A 19,583-nucleotide genomic window follows, 5' to 3' on the forward strand; every position below is an offset into this window, starting at 1 on the left:
ATTGCCGGAGTTAAACGGAAGGTGCCGGTTTGGGGACCCGCAAGCTGACACTTGAATTAGGTCCGGGGAAGGATGAGTTCCAGTTATTGAGTTCAGGGACAATCACATTCGCAGTAGCCTGATTCAGAATATGAGTCTTTGCAACTTATGTTGTCATACTTGATTCATCGGGGTTCTCAATCACCCCGGTGCGGAGACCGGCCGGCGGTCGAAAATCTCGGGAGCTAGTCACGGGCCTTCGGGTGCGGATCCCGCGCGTTCCCAACGCCGATGAATGAAGTGCGGAGAGACCCAAGGCTCCGCTCCGCTCCGCGAAATCGTTGAGATGAATGATCTGTCCAGACTTGCGTGTCGATTCAAAGCCGCTACCAGCATTCACCGAAAGTCATATAAACAAAGATGATTCACCTACAACTAGAAACCACTGGAATGCAGAGCCGAACAACTCACAACAATTACCACCGTCCTGTAACCACCACTTTCGCGTTTTCTATTCATCTAAGCTTTATTTCAAAATGGCCATAGTTGCTGTCGCTGGAGGCACGGGTGGAGTTGGCAGAGCCATCGTGGAGCAGTTGCAGCTCAGCGGAAAACAGCAGTTCTTCGTGCTGGGGCGCAAGGTAACTACACACATTGTGATGATTGATACTACTCACAGGGGCTATTAAACCAGCCTTTAAATCTGTATCATTCACTGGATACTAGCTGATTTGATGTCTTTCAAGTCTCCATCCCCCGCTCTCCCGGGTGCTCCTTCCTTTCTCGAAGTAGACTACGAAAATGTCGACGCTCTCATCAAAATCCTTGAAGAACACAACATCGACACTGTTATTTCCGCCCTGAACCCGGAGTCTGAGAAATCTAGCAACGCTCAGATCAACCTCATCGCGGCTGCTGATAAGTCGAAGACGACTCAACGCTTTGTTCCCAGCGAGTATTTCACGCCTGTTGACAAGAAGTAAGGCCACTGAAGAAGTCTTGTAGAGATACCCGGAACTAACCGAAACAGTAACCTCAATGAGTCTTTTGGCGAGCAATACCGCCTGGCGAATGCGAACGCGATCGAGAATTCAGGCCTGGAGTACATTCGCATCTATGCAGGATTGTTCATGGACTACTGGGCCATGCCCAACGTCCACTCCTACATGATGCCGTTCAGCCCTGGCATCGACATGTCTCTCAAGAAAGCAGTTGTTCCGGGAACAGGAAACGATGTCATGAGTATGACATACACCATTGACCTCGCCCGCTTCATTGTTCGCCTTCTTGACGAACCTAGTTGGCCCAGGACTGCCTCAATCAGCGGCACAGACGCTACTTTCAACGAAATAATAGCCCTTCTCGAGAAGTATCACGGTGAGTAATGGGCCTGTAAAATAGCGCGAGCTTTGAGATCGCCAGACTGACACAAGCCCAGACGCCAAGTTCGATGTGATCTATGACGATGTAGAGAAGCTCAAGAACGGGGATGCAACTTTGGTGTCGATTCCCGATGAGTCGAGCGGCATCCCCGTGGCGCTTTTGAAGCAGATGACAGTTGCATTCAGTCTCATGGTTGTCAGCGGTGTTTGTGCCTTGCCTAAGGAGGGCCGCCTGAATGACATGTTTCCTGAGCTGCGCCTGACTACAGTTGAAGAGCTTCTTGAGAAGGCTTGGGCTAAGAGCTAAGGTTGAAACTAACAGCCGAACATTTCTAGTAGTTTTGTAAGGAGCAGTACAGATTGAGTTTTGAACTCTATTTCATAGAAATATGTTGTATGGCAGTCCCGTGCTATGTCCCGCGCTGCTTTCACACCTTCGCCGTCCATGCGGATCCAACAGCAGCTATCCTAGCAGCAGCCAGGAAGAGACATGCCAAAAACGTGACCACTCCAGCCCAAATCTGCGCCCAAATGTACTTTCCAGTTCCGTCAACAATAGCGCCGGCGATAGGCGGGCCTGCAAAGGATGCCACGCCGACAATTGTCGCAACCATGCCGAAGCGAACTCCCATCTTCTGAGGGTCTTCCGTCAAGCTCGCCAGAGCTGGGGTGAAGATACCTTGTGCGAAGCCATTGGCGATGCCGAAAATGACAGATAACGCGTACAAACCAGGCCTGTTGCGGACTCCGATCCACGCAAAGTACATCACACCCACCAGCCCGTTACTGAATATGAATGTGTTGATCGCGCCGACGTATCCTGCTAGGATGCCAGCCAGAGCACGGCTGGGAATTCCAGAAGCATTGAGAATCAGAAGAAGTGCCACTGAGTCCGTATATGAAAGTCCGATAGCGACCTGAGCGAAGGTGTTGATCTGGAGGCTGTTAATTTCCCTGGTCCTAATCTCCAAGAGATCGACATCTGTAAACACGATTTACTTACGTAGAAGAAGCTGAAGTAAAGTGCAAGGAAGAAGAAGAAAGAGCCCGCAGCAAAGAAGGAGTAAGTTCTTTCCTTGAATGCCTCCAATTCCAGGATTGGCCCTGACTTTCTCGGCGGGAGGCGAGGCTTGAGAAGTGTGCAGGCGATGACGGCGAGGACAAGCATCATGAGTGCTTGGCATCTGACTGCCCATGGGAATCCGACGTGAGGTATCGTGTAGTTGAGAAGCGTCGGAAACGTGACCGATCCAAGTCCAGTACCCACATTCGCAATTGACAGCGCTAATGTTCTTCGTTGCTTGAAGTACGACCCCACAATGGCAATTCCTGGCATGAACATGATACCCATGCCGATACCGGTGTACAACCCTTGTGCTAGGAAGATCTGCCAGTACTTGGTGCAGAAGCTGGTCAAAAGCGTACCCGTCACGGCCATGAAAGAGCCCCCGATGACAGCATGTTTTCCGTAGCCAGCATCGACCAATCGTCCCGAAAAGGCACAGATCCCGAAAGCCAGGAATATTTGGACCGAGCCTACCCACGAGACTTGGGCTGACGGCAGGCCCAGCGTTGTTGTGTAGTAGGCTTGATAGGCGCCGTATGAAGAGGGGTAACCCCACGAAATTTGGTTTGTGATGTTGCAAGCGACGACTTGCAACCAAGCTCGTGCGCCTCCATCGGGAAATGTCAATATTTCTGGAGGAGATTGCAATGATTCATCGTCTCGTAGGCCGTCCAGCGCGCTCTTCTTCTCGGGATCGGCAGTCTCGTGCCGAGGATATCCCACCGGCTCCTCAGAGGACCTTGACCGCTGGATCTCTGAGCTCAATGGCATTGTCGGCGTTGTTTGGGTACGGCTACAAACGTCAATCGAAAGTAGGAGTAATTAACCTTTGCTGTATGACAACACAAAAAAGGATTCCGCGTAGTGTCCGATGTCAAACGATGGGCGCGCCTTATCTCTCATATCGCCGATGACTGGGCAATCAAGCGAATGTGACTCATGTAAACCATGCACCGATCCCCTTGAAGTCGCAGAACAAAAGGGGAAAGTAACCCCCTCCTTGACTCGGAAACAAGCCGCACGTAGGACAGAAACCAAACCAACGATTACAGGAGTTGCTTATCCGAGAGTCTATCTTCCAAAGCTTGGCCTGTTCAACGAATGAATGGGAGAGGTGCCGGTCTTCCGCCCCCTGTCTCAATTGACCCCAAAACTCGCGGTGAGCATCATCAAGTTCAATTACTATCGCACGAGCTCACGCACGCAGCCTTCAATTCAATTGTCAACCCATGGCCAGCGAATATTATGCAGCACAGATCGCCGACGGCTAGATGCAGTCCCTTGCTTTAGCATCCATAGACAGATTGGACGTTCTGTTATTGCATTGTCGTCTTCTGCTTTTTGGGACTTCGACCAGATCTTGTTTTAATCTGGAGCACAGAACAAGCATAAACCCACCGGAGCCGCTCCGGCGCCGATTCTGCCATGGTCCCACTTTGTCGGACACGGCACGGAGCCGGTGACGTCTCGGTAGAGTGCTCCACTGCACGGAATGTGCAAAGTGCCGTCGAAGGCCTGGGAGGTGTCAGCGGGCTAGGCCTGCTGACACACTAATCTCTCTTGGAGGCCGGGGGGGTTCCCAGACTCAATATTTCAAGATCACTCCGCCAAGGGTTCGAAGGGCCTAGATGCATCATGCTCCAGTCCAAGCAAACAGTCGATCGCGATGCGACAGCAGGCAGATGGTTGGGAAGGCTCTCTCCTCAGAGGCGCAGCCATGTCTGCCTTACTCTGCAACTATCAGCGGCCTGCAGATGTCTCTAAAGTGAGGCCTGCGGGCGCTGCCCCGTACCCAATCAATCACGATTTACCCCTGCTGCTATTGGGCCGAACTACTGCGCCCCAACAGTCCATTTCTGTCCCAGGAATCCCATTCATGCTTACTTCTGCGAACCATTCGCATCTCACTTCAATCTAGCACGCCATTCTCTTTGTACGATCATCGCCTGGGGCCATGTGCAAGCCGTTCCGACGGCTTGGGTATCCCCGCGCGAACGATGGGTTCCCAGGAGTACACTGACTTATGCCGCGACATTCGTCGCCACCTCTTGGACAATCTGGAGAGGAAGAACTCGGACAAGTTTCGATTCGCCACTCGGGATACAGCAGCCAATGTGCTGGAATCTCACTACCTTCGACTGTTTTTTCAAAGCATCAACGACGGCCAGTTCTCGATCTCAGAAGACGAGTTTACTCGGAATATTAAAAAAAGACGCCTACATAATTTCATAGCTATCATTGCATTTGGCGGCTGCAGTATCGATGCTGCCAGAGTTTTCACGACCAAGCTGGCTACTACAGACATTTGGTCTGTCAAGCAATCGCAGCCGCATATCAAGGATGCTGCTTCTCTCCCAGCGGATCGCGAAAGTCTACGAGAATTTTTCATGGGATGCGATTCAAATGATGCAGATGTCTTCTTTGGTTCGCAGGCAATATTTTGCACCGTTGTGCTCAGTCAAAGAGAAGAAGTCATCGTTCATGACTCCGAGACCCAGCGACTTCCCTACTTGGAGGAGAAGCTACTAGGTTCAGGATCGTTCGGGAAAGTCTACATGGTCAAGATCGCCCGAGGTCATATTGAGGATCACCATACCGATGAGATCTCAAATAAGCCACGAAGGGTGGCGCGTAAGGATTACATCGTTCAGTCGCCCAGCGACATGAGTTCTCAAGATGAGGGCAACGTCATGAAGATGATCCTCAGCGCCTCAAAGACCTGTGAGAACATTCTGGAGAATCTTGGCTCTCTACGCGTCGAATCGCCCCTAGGAGCCGACCATCCGCCGACATACAGTCTGTTCATGCCGCTGGCAATATGCGACCTTGGCGCCTACATGAAAAAAGACATATCAACTTCCATCAAGACACCAAAAGTCAGGGCAAGTCTGATTCGCTCCGCCATGGGGCTTGCTACAGGCCTTAACTTTCTCCACCATGAATTGCAAACCTCGGATCTCGAAGATGTTGTCTGCTATCACATGGACTTAAAGCCCAGCAACATTCTTGTGTTTCCAGCCGAAGATCGAGAGCATCGACAAATTTGGAAGCTGAGCGACTTTGGCATGTCGCGGGTGAAGATCCGGCGGAGAAATCATGCTGAACCCGAAGAGCGAGACTTTAGCGTATGGTTCAGACCAAGACCACAGTTGCATGAAGATGCTCCATCGGGAACACGGAATAGGAGAGGACAAGGAACTTACTTACCTCGAGAGTCCTTCCTCACTGGAAAAGTGATGAACACTAAGAGCGATGTCTGGTCTCTTGGCTGCGTACTAAGCGTTCTCTTTGCTTATCTTGAAGGTGGCGCAGATAGCGTCACTCAGTACACAATTGACCGACTGAAAGATCGTAAAGGGTCGGATGATGGATTCGATGGATTCTTCTGGGAGAAGTCGTTTGGAAAGTTTGCGCTCCACCATGCAGTCGTAGACTGGCACCACCAGCTTACCAATAAAGCCGGCACACGAAGCTCACGAGAGAAAAAGCTGGTTCACACAATCCTCAGCTTCCTTGAGCATAAAGCTCTCAATCTCGACCAGGATAAGAGATGTACGGCAAAAGACGTCGAAAACGCTCTGAAAGAAGCGATGGATGCATATCGTCACCTTGAAAGCTCTCCCATTCCTGAAGAGCCCAAGAAACCAAGGAAACTTTCAATAATAGAGAGGTGAGATATCAAATAAATCAGCAATACTCAGTGCTAATCGGCTAACATGTGCTCAGAATCCGGAGTAAATCACCCGAGGCGAGACCTACAGGCGATCGTTCAATTCAGCAGTGGCGTCTAGCTCAGGACGCCTACGACACAATGAAAAGCTGCAAGATCTCGCCCAATGGGACTATGCTGGTTTACTGGAGTGATTACCGGCTGGTACTTTTTACTTCCCTTTCTGCCCCACCTGAGGGTGAGGAGATGTTGAGTCCAGCGGGAAGATTCTCCCTTGGAGGGTCCGCTTTCTTTTGGAAAGCGGTGGCTTTGACTGAGAGATACTTGATTGCCACGACTACCGGCGGCACATTCAACGTAAGTCACTATACGTACTATGAACACTTTTCAAGCAATTGAATAATTCTAACGTCCTATTTCAAGTGTTACATATTTGACCTTGAAGCAGGAGAGTCTGTCAATGCAGATTTGAACACATGTTATCATGTGTCGCTACCGTATCCCGAAGTCAACAACTTGGCCATTTCGGCAGATCATCAAGTAATCATTTGTACACTTCAGAACATGGAGAATGAGAGGCTTCCAGGATCTCTATTTCAAGCACGGATCTTAGATCTGGTAGATTCTGGGTGAGTGGTTCCTTCCACTGAACGCCATCTATGACTGACTTGTGTTAAGACAGAAAGTCGACCCCGAAAGTGCGAGTTGGGATTCAAACAGGGCCAACACGCCTCTGAATTTTCAACCGCCGTTAAAACTAAGCTGGCCGGCTGAAGATATCATCAGCATATCACTCCGCAATCAAACCGATGGATACATGGTGGCACGGCCCGAGCTGACGAAGCACGACATACACAAAGTGTCCATCGTCCACTTCTCTTTCAAGACTAAGAGTATTAATAGAGTCGATCTAATACCGCAAGTGAGTACTCAATCAACGCGGCAAAGTTGCTCTATTACCTAGTACTGCAGGTTGCTGATCACACAATCATAGGGGCTCGACAGCAACACGGCTCCTCTATTCACGGCCCTCTCCGAACTTCACAGCGAAACATCTTGTGTAGTCGTCTCTCGAGAAAGACATCTGTACAGGCTTGATTTCCCCAATGCTCTGGGCAGAGACAGGCCAAGCCAACTGCACAAGATCATTGACAAATATCGCATTCTGAAGATCATGGTAAACCAGAAGGACGACAAGCTCCTAGCTTTCGGAACAAAACGAGCGAGCCACAGAATCATTCTACTGGAGATCAGTATGCCGAACACGAAGGAGCCCGTCGGCTTAAGAGAGCTGGTACAACTCCCCGGGCTTTCTGATTACGATGAGTTCACGGTCAGGCTAGTCGACGTGGAGGCCAATCGTCACGTTCTGGTGGCTGCGCTCGTTGAGGGGAACCGTTATGCGATACACAAGATCATTCTCTCCGGTCTACTACCCTCATCAACATTTCGCTCTTCCTAGAAAAGTTGACAATCAAACAGCAAGGGCGTTCTTCTCGGCAAATGTGCTTCTCTTCCGGACCCATATCTTCAGCTGGTTCCATTCGCCCGCTTTGGGCAAGACCATCTTCCGCTTGCCAAAGGGACCTCCCTCCAGGAGCATGTGGTAGATGATGAATGTAGCAGCAGTAAGTATAATCGAAGCAACGACGTATATCCAGATCATCGATGTGCTAACAATCCTGTTGTTCTCGTCGTCCAGGTCGAAGAAGTTCATACCAAAGAAGGTCTATAGACGTTAGCAAATGATTTTCACTGGTACTCGGAGTTAGGAGCAAGGCTTACAGCAATGAACGATGGCGGTAGATACAGCAAGGTCAGAGTAGTAATAAAGACCACCGACTTATTGAGGTTCAGCATGTTCTCATTCTGCTTTCTTGTGTCTAATTGTTCTCGGAAAGACAACGTGTTGGCGAGGAGTTGGGCTGTCGTCTGGGCTCGTTGATGTAGGTAGGAAGCCGTTCGAGAGAAAGCACCACATTGGCGCCGGAAGTTCTCAAAGTCTACAGACGAGAGACTAGCCGCCCCCTGGTTCTTGTCATTTCGCCACAACTTGCACAGCTCAGACAATTCTTTGAGAACATCTTCTGCGGAAGCAAGGATGGCGGGTACCTGAAGGAAGCGATTCTCTAAGCTGGCCAGTGTCGTAAGGTGACTTGACTTTTGCGTTGACGGCTCCTCTATGAAAGTTGCGAATGTTGTAAGCGCCTAATTTGAGTTAGCATCGTTCTTCGCCAGGCCGCTTCGTTCTCTTTTCAGATTCTGACCATGGGTAAGAATTGCCGCTCATAGTAGGCGATGTAAGACCTCCACGATGGCAAAAAGGTTTCATGAAGAACCCTGTGCAGCCACACAGGATCGAACTCGGTATCTCTGTAATGGTCGAACAGCCAGTCTTGAGCTTTTTGGTTTGCCTCCGCACCGGGCATCGGGTTGAACAATATGCAGAGATTTTGGCTTGTCTTGGAATTGGTACGATGATAGACACCGGTCTGTCTAATGACCCACTTGTTGCTCTCCGGCTTGAATTCGGGGTATCGAATGGTGTATGCCGCCTCTGATGGAAGTGTCAGAAGGATGGATTCTTCATCACTCGGGCTGGATATAACGTACCGACTACGGGCCCAGTTCTTCGCTCCGTGAAAGGCATGCAGAAAACCTCTTCGACGTCCATGTTCCGGACGTAGAAGCATGATGCCAACTCCCATAGCGAGTCGCCTAGTTCAAAGCCGTCTTTTAGTAGCTTCATCATCGGCTTGGTAATCTGCAGCGGTCTCCATGAGTTGCGCTGGCATATCGATCTAGGAACAATGTGAGTGAGTTAACAAGGTGGTGAAGCTCGATCGCGTACATGAAGCGATAGGTGAAGTCTCTGTCTCGGCCATCTTCCATGTACGAACTCAGGCCCTGCGGATCCAAGAACTCATGAATAGCCAGGTCGCTCTTGCAATCTTCATCCGAAGAAGGTGTGACTTCAATCAGTTTGACCGGCTCGATGATTTCGTCGACAAAACATTGTTGTAGCGATGCCATTATTGATGCAATGGTAGACAATAACTGAGGATTCTACGATGTAAAACTAACAGAAAATACAGTCCTGTGATCCTCTGCATACATAGGTGCTCATATGTACTTCCCGACCTCAGCAGGCTGTCTATGTACCCCAAGAGTAATGCGCCCAACCTATGTTCCAGCGCTTACATGCCCTGCCACCGCTAGATCGGCACTGCCGACCGGAGGCTCTCGGGATTCAATCACCTCATTTATCGAGGATGGCACTGGTTGCAAAATTTTCATTAGCAATCGTCGAACCACGCGAGTCTACCTCGGGCTATTTCTTTACTCAATCTCAGCCTACAGGTGACACTAGTCAGTGAAATTCCATTTCATCTTATACTTTTGAGCCATGGGCGTGCTTGACATACGCTGTCGACCTCCTTTGGTGCCTTGAAGTGCCAAACGTCATCCCTCATCTGCAGGCTACGGTTCAGCTGACAGGGATCCAGAGGAGGGGGTAAGGGAGGGGCTTGGCGGCAAGGCATACTTCAATATTGAACTCAGTCTGCCCCGGGAAGAGCCTCTCAAGGAGTCTCTGCAGGCTGGCCTTCTTGAGATACCGATTAGCAACGTTTTGCTCAACCTGGCCCATGTTGAAATGCGCCTCGGCTATTGCGTGTTTGGGTAGTGTGGTGCACAGAGATAACCACGATTCTAGAGAATCAACCGATACAAATAAGTCGCCAGTCGCTGTTGGTAGCAATGCAGTGGCAGGAGAAGAGCACACTTTTGTTCGGTAGCAAACCGCTGACAAACGACACGTCACCGAAGGCCCAGGCTGCTACTCTGACTGTGTCTAGGACTGCTTCCGCGGTTCGCGCACCAGTCCTGTGACAGTAGATGGAGTGTGTGACACCAGACCTTGGCGAATAATAGGTGGTTCGACTCCGAGCTGAACACACCTCCTGGCACCTGCAGGCAAGCATATGCTGCCTCTGCGGCCGCAGTAAGATGTTTGCCCAGAACACTTCAGACCCATCTGGCTCGGGCCCGAGATGTGCAGACTGTTTGGCCTTCCAAATTCGGGTTATTTATTATTCTCCATTGTCTAGTACATCGGGGCTAAGAGCATGCTCGGGAATGCGGCGGGAGCAAACATGTGCCGTCATGTCATGTAGCATGCCGGAGGTAACCCGATAAGGAAGGTGAGAAGGCAGGTGATGATGGATAAGACATACAGTTGGCAGCCTCATTCTGGAATATGCCCTTGTAGAATACGAGTTTAGGGCTCATTAAAGATGTATGAGGTCAGTTCTTAGCAGGCCGAGGTCGAGACCGCCCAAGACAAGGCGGTCACAGCCCCAGCCCCAACCCTTCCAAGACGATCTCTGGGCGGAAGCCTAACTGTGGCTGATGCTCCAGCCCTCTGTAACCTCCTAGAAGTAGAAAAAACCCACATAAGACATGTTTGGCTGATGGATGTTTGCCCTGCGCCTGGCGGGAAGGCAGCTACAGGCTGCGAATTTACGGTTACCTCCTAGATCGCGAAAGATTGTCAAAACACCTGAGCATTTCGGCCACGCTGGATTTTAATTCGCATGACTTCTTCCTTCATCCTATTTGTGTTGCCATAAGCCAGGCGTTTTGCGATTACATGTAAAGGTGTAGTTCTCATTTGCTGTGATGCCGATGAGGACGGACCCGAACGGGGCCATCCGCCCCACTCCGGACTGGATACCGGACTGGATACCTCGCGGTTCCACGGAAATGGGGCCGGTCGTGTCACCTCTGTCGCCGAGCGCAATTCCCGAAAGTTCCACCAACGTTCTTATCCGTCAAAATGCTAGTGATTATGGGCCATCCGAAACTTCTGATGAGAACCAGGGCTTTACCGAGCGACCCCCAATTGAGGTTCTAGTGAAGCCAGAGCCGGACCGCACTGTCAAGAGAAAGTTGAAGGGGATACACCTATTTGTAAGTGTCAATGTAGCTCATCTTGCATCTGATTGTAGTATGCTGACATTCTTCAAGATGATCACCATTAATGGAACATTAGGAACAGGCCTCTACTGGAGAAGCGGTCAGATTCTTGAAATTGGCGGCCCTCTCGCTGTCCTGTTCTCTTTCGTCCTCGTTGGTCTCCTAGCTTGGGCTGTCATGCAGTGCGTCACGGAGCTCTTATGCATCTGGCCTGTACCAGGTGCGCTGTCTGTCTACGTTGGCACCTTTGTGGATCACGAGCTTGGGATCGCTGTTGGCGTTGCATATTGGTAAGCGAATCCATCCAACCTTAAGATCGCCTCAAGATTGAGTTTGATGATACTAACCCGCGTAAGGTTTACGTACGCCGTCAGCTTCTCTGCGCTCATTGCAACTAGCTCTGCGTTGATGAACTTTTGGATAGACCAGTCGAACCAAGGTCTATCAGTAGGAATTGTTTATGTTCTGATTCCCATCATGATGGTGTTTGTAAACGCGTTCGGCATTGAAGTAAGTAGTTACTGGTCGTCTTACCATGCTCATCTCACATCATTTTAGATATATGGGCTTGTTGAAGTGGTCACAGGAGGCATCAAGATCGCCTTTCTGATCGTCATCGTGGTGGCTCTCATTGCTATCACTGGAGAAGGTACATCTCATTTCCGGCATTGATCGACTCAACAGCGCTAACTCATGACCTCCTCAACAGGTTCTGCATCAGGCGGAGAGGCCGTACCTAGTTAGTTTGTTTATCATACGCTATGGTCATATGTCTAATCCAAACTCCAGTTTTCAAGGATCCCTTCCAGTATGATGCCGACGCAGCACCAGATTGGGGCGTTGCTCTTCTGTTGGTCTGCCATCAAAATTTCCTCTGAATTTCCCGCTGACTAGACTTAACAGAATGTCTCTATCAATCGCAGCGTTTGCCTATGTTGGCGTCGAGATAGTGGCAGCGTCAGCCCTGGAAGCGAAATGGCCAGAACCTCGTCATCGTCCGTCCCAAGAAAATTCAGCTGCTGAATCCCGACCATCAAATGCTGAAACTCTCATCGGACGCACCGTCAAGTTCTCGGCCATTTTTATATCAGTGCTTGTAGGCGTGGCATATACCCTCAGCGGCATGCTCGTCTCCTTGAACATTAGGCCCGATGATTGCGCCCTTCCGCATCTTAGCTGGGTTAAGAACACCACTTCCTGTAATTGGTACTCTGAGGAGGACAGGGCCCACCACAAAAGCGCAACATCCTCCGCTTTTGTGGTCATCGCCGGCCGGTCCAACGCCCGGATTCTGGACCATGTTTTCAACTTCTTTCTGGTTTTCACAGCGCTCACATGCGCTAACACGAACCTTTACGTTGCTTCACGAAGTCTTTTTGGCTTGACGAGTCGCTTGGATGGAGGTGCCGGGCAACCATGGGTGCTGAGAATCCTAGCTTGGTTCGGACGAACGAACAGACGCAAGGTGCCATTGAGGGCAATGGTCTTCTCGGCAATTGCGTTCTGGTGGGTGCCTTTCCTCCAGATTTCAGGAGGCACTGACACAAATACTCCCATCGGCATGGTTTGTCACCCACATACATATTCCGGAGTCTAGTGAGAGCAATCAACTAATTTTCTTGCGTAGTTTATCGAGATTCTAGCCCAGATGGGCTCTGCTGGTGTTGTTATTGTTTGGGCATGTCAGTGCCTGGCTTTTATTCGGTACTATCATTGGTATGTGCCCTCTTTCTGATGTAAATTCGGTCATCTAACTTGACGTAGCATCGACAAGCACCGGCGTGCTCTTGAGAGCCGAAAGATTGCTCAAGTCCAGCGCTGGAACTACGAAAGAAGCGACTATCCCTATCGAAGCCACGGGCAGCCATTCCTAGCCTACATGGCCCTGATCAGCTGTTTGTTTCTGCTACTGGTCTCTAATGGCGCAGCGCTATGGAAAAGCTTCAACATCTTGCCATTCTTGTCGGCGTATCTCGCTGTAAGGAGACAATCACCTTGTGGGGTTTTATGTCGCTAACTCTATGATTGCAGATCTTCGTCTTCTTGGCTCTATGGGCATGTCTGAAACTGTTTAGAGGCGCCAAGTGGTCTTTTGAAGACCTTTCAGACAGAGAGAGGGTAATCAAAATAATCAGGCATCTGCATGAGCTGCGAGCGGGTTCAACTTGAAAGTAGGCCTCTCGAAGGTCTAGAGCGAGTCTGGTCTGACAAGGTTCTCTTATGCCATCATAGAGTTTGCTAGGTTAGATTGATATTGATTACAAGAGCTGGCGCGCTGGTGGACCAAAATTCACCAACCTCGCGACAAGAATAGAACAACTGAAGCTGTGACACTATTCTGGGATGTTACATACCACGTCTTTCTGAACTCCTACGTCTAAAGCTCTCAATCTAGCTGCGGATGGCTAACTTCCTTCTACAACTCTCCTTGCCGTTAAGTCGAAGAAATTGACTGAATCAGAGGCTCCATGATTTTCTCCAGTTCTTTCTGAACGTCCACTGGGCTGCGATGAGCATCCACTTCAAAGACCTTCATGCCCTTCTCTTCAAGCTTGGCCACCACGAAATCCACATTCTTGTGGAATTCATCAATCCGGCGCATCGCAGTCTGTGGGTTCAAATCCTCCGGTCTCGCTTCCACCCCAGCCTTCTCGCCTCGGGATGCCACACGCCGTTTGGAGATATCCTTAGGACACTTCAGGTACAACGTCAAGACCGCGGGCGGCAGTAAATGAAGCCATTCCTCAACCTGCTCCGGTCGTCGAGGAAAGCCGTCCACGAGCCATAACTCCTTACCTTCGAGTCCCCCGTTGCGAATCTCCCGCCATAGCAACCAGGCGCCCATGTCATCGGGGACGCTGGGGTTGTCAGTGCCGGACTTGGTCTTCAGTCCAGATACCCCGGGGTCCCCGCTCTTACGCAGGCCGCGCATCAGGTCCCCGTACGAGAGGTGTTGCAAGCCGAAGCGCTTGACGAGGAAGGTGCTCTGTGTGCCTTTTCCTGCGCCGGGCGCGCCGATTATGAAGATGATGAGTGCGTCGTCGGCTGGCTTGCGTCCGGATTTGGACCACAGGGAGGCACCGACCATGAAGCTCAAGTACGGCAGGAATTTCGCGAGAGTTTGGGAAATCATTTTGCTTGCTGACGTGTAGGTTCTAAAAGTTGAAGATAGTGGTCTGGAGCCCGGTTTGCAGTTCTGTTGTAAATAGAGGAAGGTTTTGTGATTTGAGTGTTGTAATGTGTACAAGGTCCTTCAAGTTAGAACGAATTTCCATGGTTTTATATGCAGCTTACACCTTCGTCGAGAAGATTCATGTCCAGTCTATCGCAACTAGCACAGCTATCACAGTTATCATATTTGATATGAAATAGAATTCTAGTCCTGTCATACGGCCTCCTTCTCATTGATCTATGTACGTCTTATTGCGACAATGCAATGTTGGGTTCAAAGTGCTGGTCCATGCGGCCACGTCTGTTACAGAAGGGTCAATGAAATCAAATAACGACTATAGCGGAATCGTACCGAAGTTTTGTCGCCCTTATCCATCTCATATCACTCGAGATATGTGACAGAACGACACTTTTTCTTTTTTTACCGAGGTGGTCGTGAAGGTCGAAGGTGTTGGACCTCACGTTCTACGGCTAAGACCCCACCCCTAGTAACGAAAAACCCCCCACAACGCAAACGTGTCAAAACGCGCCACTTACATGCTACACTACATACATTAACCTTACGCGTAACGCCATTACACACCACTATATTAAAAATAAAATCTTTTAAAAATCGCATTATGTTTTTTATACTTAATTATACTAAAAAATATATCGCTAGTGCGATTATAGTAGTATATATAAGTTAGTATATATTAAACGTAATATAAAAATAAAGTATACTATACTATACCCTCTATTAATACTTTTATAGTACTATATTAAGAAAGGAAGTAAAAGAAAGCTAATAATATATTAGTTAAAAATAGGAGTTAGTACTAACTACTTAGATACTTATATAAAAGTTTCTAAACTTTATACTTAGCTACTAATAAGTTAGATACTTTATTACCTATATCCTATATACTATTAATAACTCTTAACCTTTTAGTAGGAAGTAAATAGAAAGCTTCTTATTCTAAAACCTAGCTATAAAAACACTAAAAATATATAAGATTAACTCTAAATATATAAAGGATATTATAGTTAATAATATAAAGGAGTTCTTTATAATACTTTATTTACTAAAAGTCTAAAAAATCCCTATATCCCTCTAATAAAATATAGATAAAATAGGAATTATAAAAAAGATATAATAAAATAATTTAATACTAAGATATTCTAAGAAGCTTTCTATTTTTATCTAAAATTTAAAAGAATATACTTAGATATTTATTATTAAGTATATCTTAGTAAATAGTTAATATCTCTACCTCCTTATTATTTTTAAAAAGAAAACTATCTAATAGTAGTAGTTCCCTTAGAATATTAATAACTTTAAGGGATAGTATTTTATAACTTTAAAGAATAGCTAGATATTAAATAGTATTAATATTAAATAGTTAGAGAAAGTATTTATCCTATTAATAGCTATAAAGTTAAAAATATAATATTTAAAGCGTTTTCTTATTATAAATAGCTATAAAAGCTATATCTTTAATAACTTTATATAGAAATACTATATAAATAATATATACTTAGCTTACTTACCTATATACTTATCCTACTTTATATAGCTTCTTAATATATTAGTTTTTTTACTTCTAAAGAGGTCTTATTAATAATAACTAAAAGAATATAACTACCTACTTAACTTAGTACTTATTAATAAGTAAAACTTCTTATAATACTATTTATATATATAGAAAGATACCTTTAAGCTAAAAACTATAAAATCTAAATAGAAAGTAACTAAAATATAGCTAGTTAATATAGTAAAACCTCTAATAAGTAAGTTTATTATTACCTCTCTAATAAATATAAAGAAAGTAGCTTTATAATATAAAAAAGCTTTAATTGCTATAGAAATACTTAATAGCGTTATTATATAGATACTAAAAACTAATAGCAATTTATAGTAGTTTTAATAGCTTTTTTATATTAAGTTAAGGTTATTAGTATAAATTAATAATAACCTTAATAATATATAATATATACTCTTCTTTAAGAAGCTTAGTAAGTATCTAGATCTTAATAATATAGCTATAATAGATAACTAATAAGTTATTCTATTACTAGAAGTTTAAATTAAAAAATATAAGCTAAAAAAAAAAGCATAAGTTAAGCTAAAGCTAAATAAATACTTTATAATTATTAAAGATATTTATAAAAAGTAATAAGAAGTATAGAACTATCTAATTAAGCTAGAAGTAGTATTAATTAATAGTAAATTATTAGATAATAAAGATAGTATAAAATTATATATTAAAGTTATAGATTTATAGAGAAATCGCAGTGTATAGCAATATATAATCATAGGTTATGGCTATAAAATGCATGCGAAAACGCGTTTGCGTTGTGGGGGGTTTTTCGTTACTAGGGGTGGGGTCTTATAGCCACACCTTGCGTGCATTTTATGTGCATGTGAGACTTGGTCGAGTTGGTGACAATGACTTCATTGTTGTATGGAATTGATACAGCCGAGTCGTCTTTGCGACCGCAGCCATTGTTTGAATGGTCTTGAAATCATTACGGTCATCCGAAGTTGTTTGGTGTGCGTCTCATCTTATTTGGGTGATATATATGTGTTAAGCCCAGAGCCCATATGATTCGATTTCCCACGCGCCTGAGTTCAGCTAGACACGAAGTCTTGCCAGCTGCCCTTCCGTATGAACGTGAATAATCTGGAGATTCCAGCGCAGGAGGGCAGTCTCATGTCAATTCAAACAGAACGAACACTCGCTTCAGCCTGTTGATAGATAGATATCTTTTCAATATTGAAGTTCGATACGTGTGTTCGAGTTCAAACCCAAGTGCAAACGATTTGCCCGGATTGCGACGAATGTCTTCCTGGAAACACATCTGTTGCTGAAATATTAGTTGAATAAAACTCTTGAATAGAAAAGCTCATTGCCTCATAATGTGTTAAACTTTTATGACTTCCCATAGACACTCGACATTAAAAATAAATTTCACACAAGCCTCCCATAAATATGTGCTCTTTCATTTCAATCAGACTAAACCGAACCAAGAATCTGCGGGAACTTTCTTAAGTGCTACAGTACTCGTTGCGTACTAAGGTAGAATCCCCGCCGGGTTTAGTGGTGGAGGAGACAGGAAGAACGACGGATACCAAACCACAACCCATGGTAGTACTTCAGACGTCTATCATTTCTTCCGTCGCGAGAGTATACGCTCATTTCTTCAACAGACTACGTACGCATTTGTTGTTCATCATCAAATATCGGCATCTTCATCAAGTCGAAAATTATCACACAACTGCGTCGGACAGACATTGTTTCAAAGTTTGAAAGCAAAGGTTCCATCGGCAAGCTCAGTAAGAACGTAGCGCCTGTTCATTGCCGCCGAAATCGCACCTACGTGTGGACAGCAGTTATTAAATAGACTCCGCGAAACAACAGTCTGGGCAGAGGCTATGATTTCAATGGGTATAAATTCAACGGAAATTCAAGCATTCAAATCTTTCCGCCAGAATTGATCATGTTGCTTCGGTCTGGTCGAATGCGGACGGCCCTGGGGATGGCAATGCCGCACACCCGTCCGTCTCTTGTGAAAATGAGCGTGGCTTCCATGAACCGAGCCGCAACATATTCCTGGCCATCAGAGGCAGAATACGCTGCGTATACCATAACTACAACAACGAGAGGCAACTGAGTGCCTAGAAGCGAATCCCCTCACCACGGCAACAACGCTCATGTTCTGAAGCCAGCACCACCGGAGAACACCATACCGGGAAGATTAAGCCAGACCACCAGATCAGTGCAGAACATTGTTTGTCTTACGGCCCTGACTTTCTTTCTCTCCCAAAAGATGCCTTTATACCAACTTCAGAAAGAAAACGGTCCCAGAACAGATGGACGCTCAAGTTGCCAGTTCTTGCCACGCAAAACTACCCACAGCGCCGGCAACACAGAGTATATATATATATGTTCCAAAACCCGCTTTGTCAGTATTGAGCACTTCCCGGGAAACCGTTTTGTTCGCTTTGTCTATGTAATGTAAGTTTCCTTCGAAAACCTCGATTAATGGTCACCAGCGCTGCGGACCACCAACCCACCTTAGTCTGATGCCTCCTAAACCTTTCCTTGAGTCACCCAGGACCAGGCAACCCTAATAAACCTCAACGTCATCTGGCAATACGATGACAACAGCACCTAACAGAAGTAATATCCAGATATTGGTGTTCGTAGGCCATCCACTGCCATTCTTCTCAGCATGAACACCGCGTTGAAAAACGCCACTGGCCAAAAACGAAGAGATCACTCACATCAAGGATTGGTATGCAGTCCGTCCGATCAACAGTGAAAACGGAACTATGGAGAAGGTCCCGGTGATTACAATGCCAAAGGACTAGCCCCTATTCAGGATGACATCGCCCCTTTTTATACCACAACCGCCGCCTGCCAAACCTCTATGGTATACAAAACACAGCACCTCAATCCCATTCAACTCAACATGCCAGGACAAATGTCGGATAGAGTGACAGCATAGTTCCAATCATCAGTGCCCCCAATTTCAAGGGACCACTTCTCGCCTAATGACCTCGGAATGCATCAGCCACTACCAATCCCCCGATTCAAAAGCCATCCATGCTTGAAGAACCGCCATCTACACAAAAGTGCCCGTAAACTATTCGAAATACACTACCTAAGACGACGACGACGACAGACATCGGGCACCACAAGCCCCAAACTCCCGCATCCTCCATACCATCAAGCTCCATCAACCCCGCGGACTTGTGAATCTTCAATGCCAATCCTTCTGCTCAAACAAATCTTCAACGATTCTCTCACATGATGATATTCATGTGATTTCGTTGGTTGTCTGCGTTTGGTGGTCTATGGGAGCCGAGATGGGCCTTTTAAACAGAAAAGTATCCGATACTTCTCACATTGTCGTTACCAGTTCACTCCTACCGCCGCATAGGCTTGCATTATCAATTAGCCGTGGTGACGGAACACCTGCTAAGCAACATCTGCAACATTCCAAGTTCAAATTCAGCTCGTCAAGCAAGTCAAAGCAACCCGGGCAAATCGTTGAAAGGGGTATCATTTGTTGTTGTAAGTAACGCTCTCGAAACTCCTCATATCTATAGCCAACCCCTAGCACTTTTCGCGGTGAATATTTTCTTCTTCTGCAGACTTGCGATAGTCATCCTCCGCGCAACTATCCAAACTGCGAAAAAACAAATGCGACAGGTGTCGTGCAACTTTGTAACGTATTGAACGCTTTCGCCCGGTGTAACTCCTCGCAATGCCCCACAGTTAAACAAAGATGTTTGAGCCATAAATGGTGAATATTCCTCCAGATCATATTCCTCCGATGTCAATCACCCTTC

The 19,583-nt window shown here is 46.7% G+C and overlaps 6 protein-coding genes across 6 annotated transcripts; 3 read left to right on the forward strand and 3 right to left on the reverse strand.

Annotated features, from left to right (window-relative positions):
• Window positions 1-515: 515 nt before the first annotated feature.
• Window positions 516-1,668, forward strand: swnN (Oxidoreductase swnN; the record flags this gene model as incomplete). The annotated part of the gene is made up of 4 exons (XM_036638990.1): window positions 516-620; window positions 726-958; window positions 1,010-1,356; window positions 1,418-1,668. 4 exons carry the CDS (start codon window positions 516-518, stop codon window positions 1,666-1,668), a joined length of 936 nt encoding a protein of 311 aa, XP_036496248.1.
• A 121-nt stretch (window positions 1,669-1,789) lies between these two features.
• On the reverse strand, window positions 1,790-3,198 carry apdF-13 (Aspyridones efflux protein apdF; the record flags this gene model as incomplete). Its single annotated transcript, XM_036638991.1, has 2 exons — window positions 1,790-2,296; window positions 2,365-3,198. 2 exons carry the CDS (start codon window positions 3,196-3,198, stop codon window positions 1,790-1,792), a joined length of 1,341 nt encoding a protein of 446 aa, XP_036496245.1.
• Window positions 3,199-4,424: 1,226 nt separating this feature from the next.
• Window positions 4,425-7,440, forward strand: CGCS363_v007143 (putative LRR receptor-like serine/threonine-protein kinase; the record flags this gene model as incomplete). Its single annotated transcript, XM_036638992.1, has 6 exons — window positions 4,425-6,097; window positions 6,154-6,454; window positions 6,521-6,726; window positions 6,776-7,019; window positions 7,092-7,350; window positions 7,436-7,440. The coding sequence occupies 6 exons, from the start codon at window positions 4,425-4,427 to the stop codon at window positions 7,438-7,440; spliced, it is 2,688 nt and encodes an 895-aa protein (XP_036496246.1).
• Window positions 7,441-7,571: 131 nt separating this feature from the next.
• CGCS363_v007144 (uncharacterized protein) lies at window positions 7,572-9,130 on the reverse strand (the record flags this gene model as incomplete). The annotated part of the gene is made up of 5 exons (XM_036638993.1): window positions 7,572-7,826; window positions 7,883-8,305; window positions 8,365-8,654; window positions 8,711-8,898; window positions 8,949-9,130. 5 exons carry the CDS (start codon window positions 9,128-9,130, stop codon window positions 7,572-7,574), a joined length of 1,338 nt encoding a protein of 445 aa, XP_036496243.1.
• A 1,647-nt stretch (window positions 9,131-10,777) lies between these two features.
• On the forward strand, window positions 10,778-13,149 carry meu22 (putative amino-acid permease meu22; the record flags this gene model as incomplete). Its single annotated transcript, XM_036638994.1, has 10 exons — window positions 10,778-11,068; window positions 11,126-11,364; window positions 11,431-11,584; window positions 11,633-11,723; window positions 11,784-11,813; window positions 11,864-11,924; window positions 11,978-12,638; window positions 12,702-12,790; window positions 12,839-12,969; window positions 13,106-13,149. 10 exons carry the CDS (start codon window positions 10,778-10,780, stop codon window positions 13,147-13,149), a joined length of 1,791 nt encoding a protein of 596 aa, XP_036496244.1.
• Window positions 13,150-13,508: 359 nt separating this feature from the next.
• URA6-1 (Uridylate kinase) lies at window positions 13,509-14,207 on the reverse strand (the record flags this gene model as incomplete). The annotated part of the gene is made up of 1 exon (XM_036638995.1): window positions 13,509-14,207. The coding sequence occupies one exon, from the start codon at window positions 14,205-14,207 to the stop codon at window positions 13,509-13,511; it is 699 nt and encodes a 232-aa protein (XP_036496241.1).
• Between the last annotated feature and the right edge of the window lie 5,376 nt (window positions 14,208-19,583).

Source organism: Colletotrichum siamense (assembly GCF_013390195.1).
Source record: "Colletotrichum siamense strain Cg363 chromosome Unknown KSG_Cg363_contig04, whole genome shotgun sequence".
Classification (NCBI taxonomy): Eukaryota; Fungi; Ascomycota; class Sordariomycetes; order Glomerellales; family Glomerellaceae; genus Colletotrichum; species Colletotrichum siamense.